The following is a 7,345-nucleotide window of genomic DNA, read 5'->3' as shown; positions in this document are numbered from 1 at the left end:
AGCTCAGTGGAAGAATAAACTTCACCCGATATGCGAAAATTCTATCTGAGAAGTCGTTGCTCGCTATATCCTGTCTAAGTGCGAGTTAATCACACTGCTGATCAGGCGCTCGTGGCCGAAAGGTTAGGTGTTCAAACTAGGAGGTCGTGGGTTCGAGACTCTGCAGAGTTTCGTGAGATGCGCACTGCTGATGATTCCAAATAAGCATGAAACGCTTCTCGGCTTTTCAGCATAGATTGGCTTCACTTACTTGACGAAATCTCCACAAAAATTCCCGATTCTCCTCATCCTACCAACACACTATATCATGCTATAGTGTACTGTACTGTCCCGTACCATGATAGTATCGACACGATTCACGGGAATCTAACTTTACATGCGCAAATTTCACACTATATCATGCTATAGTGTACTGTACTATCCCGATTCACGGGAACCTAATTTTACATGCGCAAATTCTATGTTAAATTCGACAGATGATCTTCCCCATAGCCGTTTTTCTGCCACTCGTACCGGTTGAAACGGAGATTGTGGGGACCGCGTGTGAACGGCGTGTAAATTTCCGGCAACTGTGGCCAATCTCAAACCCTCCCCCGATGAGTGATTTTTTTTCGATATCTGGACTCTTGGTTTATATGTGATCCGACCTTTGAAGGAGTGTCTAGCCCTGTCGCTCAAAAGATATGCCAACCACGGCATAGTGCATAAATTCGTTTCCTATCGTCTTTCCATGTTGAAACGATTTCCATTAGCTGCTCCCTTTTGCGTGATATGAATAGCGCGTAATTCGCAGAAACTTATCGTTTTTTTCCAGTGTTTCGCAGGTGAATTCTTTATTTAACTTCATTCAAGCTGGATGTCCTATCTGAAAGCTTTTTTCGCATGATTTTGGCTGAATGTAACTTGTGTCTTGTTGGTTTAGCCTTGGTTCTCTCTCTTGTTTTTATTTTTTCGATACTGTGGATCATCTCATGCTGACAAATGGTCCGCCTCAGATGGCATACCTCACTGATAAAAGGTTGGAGCTACTGAAGGACTTTTATCCCACACATTAATCCCCTCATCCATTTCAGGTCGTAGTTGCCCTAGGCGACTATATGGACATCACATGCCATGCCTGTATCGGTGGGACGCAAGTTTCGACGGACATGGAACGTTTACAAATGGGTCAACAAATCGTCGTGGGCACCCCGGGTCGCGTGCTGGACATGATTCGTCGAGGATCTCTACGCACCGACTCAATTCGTATCTTTGTCTTGGATGAAGCCGATGAAATGCTTAGTATGGGGTTCAAAGACCAGATCCAGGAGATTTTCCGGTGTTTGAAACACGATGTCCAGGTTAGTATTGTTTCTTGATGGTGGATTGTTGAGTACATGTCATCCAGCTGAAACCTTGTTATGTAAGCAATGGATCCCAGACCGAAGCCATGAAAAAGAATCAGAAAGTGTATCAAAATTTACGGTGTAGAATTACCCCTCCGGAGAAAAGCATCGCGGGCCATTGGGAGCACTTGGCCCGCTTTTTGAAGATATTTTCTAAGGGGTTCCGTGTAGAAACCCGTTTTGAAGTATTCAGCATGGTTGTTCTCATCGGGAGGAAGATGCCTGTAGTTATGTGTACAGTACATAGTCGGGCGTAACGTCCGCCAAGGGTTGGATCGCTACAGTAATCCGCTCCAAAACGGAAAGTCTGTTTCGCGTTTTAAAAAGTCCGTTGTTGTCTTTCTCCACCATGTTGAACTGGCGAAAAGTCTATCTCTATTCTCGCAGTGGTATATCTTCGGGAGATTAGTACATGTTATTTGTGTTGTTACTCACTGAATCGGATTACTTGGACGGAACTAAACGCAAACGGCCGTGTTGTTGACCTTGTCACACTTCGTCTACTCATGAGTAGTGAGACTTTATGCTGTGACAAATCGGCGGCACTCACGGATGATATGTGTATCAGTCATTGGGCATGAAGTTTAATAGGACTTTCTTAGGATAGATGTAGCTGGATCCTAAAAAGCTCTTACACATGAAGCGTTGCAATCTCCATCTTTTGGGTTGGCTGATTTGCCAACGTCGTAGAGATAGCTGATGGGTCGAATCGCGACCGCACTGCCGTGTTTTATTTCTCAACTGAAGGGTAAACATGTAGTCAGGTCAGTGAAGCAAATGCAGTTGGTCGACCTGGCTGCTATATGTAGCCCTGTCTTTTGTAGAAAGTCCTGCGCGAGTTCCGCAATGTTCCAGCAACGGATGTCTTCGTCGAAATACCTCGTCACAGATTTTCTACTCTGTGATTGGTATATACCAATGTTTCGTGGCGAACCCTGTGAACTCGACAAGAAGCTACAACACAAGGTGCTTCACTTCAATTTTTTATTCTGATAAAGTACCAAAAAACGATGTTACAACGAAGAACTCGATTAGTTTTACCCGTTCATTACCCCACCTTCATCCCTTATCGGAACAGTGATTTGTTCCCATTGTCAGCCGTAATAACCGCATGCTCGTCGTACAGTGGTTGTAGCTGCGGCAGTTTCGTTCACCGATGATTTGGGGGGGGGGTAGGTAGTTGTGCATTGGAGGCGGGAGCTCATAAATTGGTGCATAAATCCAGCACTGTCAGTGGGCTGTCAAGTGGGGGGTTGGGGTTGGAAAAGGAGCTATGCGTTGAAGGCAATAGCTTGGATACATGGGGGCCATTGAGGGTGCGACTGGGCCATGTCTGACAATGTCTCTAACCATTGATATGGCCCATCTCTGGGTCACCATCCATGAAGACCGCAATGACCAGCGCAGCTGAGTTCGCTGGTAATGGCTTTTATAATTGGCTGACAAGTCATTGTTTGACATCCCCTGGGTCGTTTCCACCCTTCGCGTTGTTGTGCGAAAAGAACCCTTCGAGGAAGTCGGTCGACTGGCATACACACCACGTGGCCAAGCCAGCGCAACCTATGCAGTGTGATCAGTTCATATATCGAGGGTGAGTTATTTCTCCTGAATAGCGTTCGACGTACTTCAGGACTGCTGATCCGATGTTCCTCCGGATTTGGGCAATGCTCTGGTGACATCAATGGTCAAACCGGTTATTCACTTGGAGTGAGTCTGGAATTTAGGGACCATAGGGGACCTCTTGAATTCTCGTGTGTCTCCTCCAGAAGAATTATCCTCTCTTTTTGGGCTGTTTTACTACGCATCGTACAGCATAGGCAGACAAAGAATTAGGTGACACTTCATAGTTGCCTGTGGGGACTGTGACACAATGCGGACGAGTGTACTATTCACATCGTTCCCATTCGTTCTATTCACCCGTTCAGGTCATACTCCTGTCAGCAACTATTCCCGACGAAGTACTCGAAGTAACCAAACACTTCATGGTCGATCCAGTTCGTATTCTGGTCAAGCAGGAAGAGCTCACTTTGGAAGGAATCCGACAGTTTTACGTCAATGTCGAACAGGAAGAATGGAAACTGGAAACACTGTGTGATCTGTACCAGACCATTGCCATCACACAGGCTGTGATATTCTGCAACACGAGACGAAAGGTTGAATGGCTCACACAGGAGTTGACTGAGCGGGATTTCATTGTCTCCGCGATGGTAAGTTGGGCTCACTTCGATCACACTTCAAACTATCGGTTCCGAACCTAGTGTCCGATACACCTTTGCACACAGGCTGTGATATTCTGCAACACGAGACGAAAGGTTGAATGGCTCACACAGGAGTTGACTGAGCGGGATTTCATTGTCTCCGCGATGGTAAGTTGGGCTCACTTCGATCACACATCAAACTATCGGTTCCGAACCTAGTGTCCGAATACACCTGTTTTTTGTCCTACGGCAACACTTCCTGTATTTCCGTATTCTGGTGTTAACATATGGCTCGAACAATTTTCATAGATAGCTCTCTCCACTCTTTGCTCTCCTCATGTTCTTCACAACATAGAATGGGTTTATCCCATTTTACGGGTATTACCAACAGCTACCACTCAGACGTATTTTCCTCGTCACCAAAACCATTTGCTCGCTCATTTATGCACAGACAACCTGTGTATTGATTACGCTGTCAGTTTTTTCTCACATGTGTGCTGGTAACCGCCTTGTGGTGTGTGACAAAAAACGATAGCATACTTTGCTCAAAGTACACTGCATGCTTGACCATGCATTTTTCCGCATGCATTCTGGAATCCAGCTGTTTGTGGCTGACTGATTGGACTGTATCTATTTCTTCCGCTCTCATGTAAAACAACTGTGTTTTTTTTGTTGTTGCGGTGAAACACTAACCAGTCATGACCGTATCGGCGCGTGTCCACTGCTACCCGCGTTGCTTGATTGTGTGTTCAGGTGTGTAGAGCATAAAGAATTAAGAATCCGCTCTGGATATTGAGGGCTCTAGTGTATATTAACCCCCAAAGAGAGACCCTCTGGAAGGAGGCTTCCCCAGACTAGCCCACGTCAGCCTTACTCCTCAGCTACGATTCAGACAGTCATCATCTTCATCATCATCGACAGTATGGCATCATCAGTGTTCAACACCGATGCTTCACTGCCGTACAACCATGACTTATTTCAAAGCCTCATTGTAAAGAAAAGAGTTAAGGTGGCTCAAGAGCCTAACCGCAAGGTAACGGTGTTTGGCAGGAAATGCAAACGCATTACCATTTCTACGGAACAAGTCGCCACATGTTTCAACCCCCAAGCTAGAGGGCCGGGAGACTGTGTTCGTCAGGCCTCTAACCACTGACCAACCTGGTATGAGAAACTATGTGAGTGCCGCGGGGATACTCCCCAGCCTAGCTCAATGGATCATTGAGGTGCGCAAACCGTCACACCACGGTAAGGTCTAGTCTCTTCGTGACGGGATTGAGACAGTGGTCTTCTCAGCTCCAAAAGAGAGTCAGCTCACTTTCACGTTATAGTTCCTCTTGATGGATTACTGTGCAAGCGCTTTTTGGGACCGAAAGTGAGCTGAACATTTTCTCACAATTGAACAGGAGTCAAGGGGGGACCTCATCATCCTCGTCGACAACATGACATCATTGTTCAACACTGATACTTCGCTGCCGTACAACCACGATATATTTGAAAGCCTCATTTTAAGGAAACGTGTAAAAGTGCACTAAGTGACAATCATTGCAAGGTTCATGCACTTCAATACACCTATTCAGGCAATCTGGGTAGAATTTGACAACAAAAACGCCATCGATATCGATTAGCAGCCGTATATTACTTTGTCTCCAACCAGGCGCAGTGAGGATCACGCGGTTCCCATCTTGAAAGGCGAGTAGCACCGACAGCACCCAAACGTTTCATAATGTCTTTCATACCCCTTTGCCAGGTCAAGGGTTGGCTGCCTCTCTGCTTCTACCACTCTGAATTGGGCGTAGTTGAGTTGGGTCTCATTGTTCCTATATCTGGACTTAAGGGGTTGAGTGTATAATACCTATTGTCAACTTTAACCCACGTATTTTGATTCTATCCGCCATATCTCTTTGTTCCGCCATGGTAGATGAACAGGTAGGGACAGACTTGCATTGAAGGAATTGGTTTGAAACACTTCAGGGTTGACGGCACGTGGTACTTCAGGGTCCCTACCGGGAGACAGCAGCCATCAACGTAACTGAATTTGTAGACTAAGGCTTTCGCGTCCTTGACGGACTTCAACTCAGGACTTTATCAATAGAAAAGAACCCTGGTCATCCGACGTACGAGGTATGTGGCCTGAACAAAACAACTCGGGGTTAGCTCTTTATCCGAAGGTGAATTTCCTGTGTTGCAGCCCATTCAAGATGGGCTGCAGTAAACTGACTGGCAATTCGTCTTACAGCCCTCTTGGAATGTGAGGAGCTTCCATCAGAAGCCTATTTACCCTGTATGATGAAGGAATTTACAATAATTAGTATAGCGTTACAGTACTATTTTCCTGCGGCAGTTCTGTTGCATTCTGTTCTTCTGTTCACCAAACGAATTTTCTTCCCTTTTTATCACCCCTGCGCAAAGCATGGTGATATGGAGCAGGCCGAGAGAGACAACATCATGACTGCGTTCCGGAGTGGGTCCAGTCGAGTTTTGATCAGTACTGACCTGTTGGCCCGCGGAATCGATGTTCAACAAGTCTCACTCGTGATCAACTTTGATCTCCCAAATACACTGGAGAACTACATTCATCGGTGAGTGAACACGCTGATTTCTGTTAGACTAGTGCTTCTCAGTCCTTTCTCCCTTGTCCATACACACTTAGAAATTAGCCTTCACGCACACATACACACCCGCCGTCAGCATTTATGGTGCAACTATCGGTCATTGGTTTGTTCAGCTGGGCGGGCAGTTGAATCCCGCTTCGTCGCCACACCCGCCGTCAGCATTTATGGTGCAACTATCGGTCATTGGTTTGTTCGCTGAGCTGGGCAGTTGAATCCCAAACGCTTCGTCGCCAATCGAAATGATGTCGTCATTGAGTTGTTGTCAAACCAAGTGTCGAAATAGTCCTCCTCTCATCCTGGTGAGATTTTCTGCCTAGTGAGTGATGCGATAGTCACTGAAATAGACTTTCACTCGTTGCAGCACTTTACAGCATGATATATCTCAATCAGCACACAGTAGACGGCACTGATTATTCGTCGTCTTACGGTGGCATGCGAAGCCTTGACTCGTAAGAATCAAGCGGGATTTCGTCCGGGCAGAGGCTGCGTTGATCACATCTTCACACTCCGTCAGGTGTTAGAGCAACGCCACATGTACAGACGACCCACAATCTTGGTATTCTTTGACTTCAAGGGTGCGTTTGATTCTGTCGGTCGGTCAGTGCTGTCAGCTACACTTGCTCAACAGGTTATGCCCCAGAAGTTTGTAAAACATAATCCGATCCCTATATTCACATACTTGTGGGCGGGTGATAGTGTATAGTGAGCTCTCCAAAAGCTTCCCTACCAAAAGTGGTATCAGACAAAGATGTCCACTCTCTCCATTCTTGTTCAACTTCATCATTGATGAAGTACGGAGGTGAACGCTCGACGGTCTTCAAAACCCTTGTCGTTCTGGAGTATGCAGATGACATCGCCCTCGTCTTTGAAGATCAAAGCGAAGCACAAGCCTTGTTGAATAAAGTGACCACCCTCATACCACCCTTTGGCATGCGCCCTGCACTTTCAAAGTGCAAAGTTGTGCTTCAGAACTTGCCGTCTACGAACATACCCACTTCCTATTCAAGGAGAATCACTGGAGATTGTGGAAACTTGATGTACCTTGTATTAGCTTTGACACAAGTGTGTCTGATGAAGTCAGTGCAAGAATCTCAAAGGCTCGAATCACGTTTGCTAATTTGCGTCACTTGTGGCGTCAAAAAGGCATCTC

General features: G+C 46.2%; 1 protein-coding gene across 1 annotated transcript in view; it reads left to right on the top strand.

Moving 5' to 3' along the window:
• The window catches only part of T265_13782 (hypothetical protein), a gene marked incomplete at both ends in the record, with an annotated part of 11,978 nt that overhangs the window by 1,936 nt on the left and 2,697 nt on the right, over nt 1-7,345 (top strand). The window contains 4 exons of the mRNA XM_009170503.1: nt 1,074-1,340; nt 3,311-3,592; nt 3,644-3,751; nt 5,906-6,162. Coding sequence (XP_009168767.1) covers nt 1,074-1,340; nt 3,311-3,592; nt 3,644-3,751; nt 5,906-6,162 — 914 coding nt within the window. The remainder of the gene's footprint in view (nt 1-1,073; nt 1,341-3,310; nt 3,593-3,643; nt 3,752-5,905; nt 6,163-7,345) is intronic.

The sequence above is a fragment of the Opisthorchis viverrini genome (genome assembly GCF_000715545.1).
Source record: "Opisthorchis viverrini unplaced genomic scaffold opera_v5_105, whole genome shotgun sequence".
Lineage (NCBI taxonomy): Eukaryota > Metazoa > Platyhelminthes > Trematoda > Opisthorchiida > Opisthorchiidae > Opisthorchis > Opisthorchis viverrini.
Note: the sequence above shows the minus strand (reverse complement) of the source record. Positions and strands in the feature narration are given on the sequence as shown.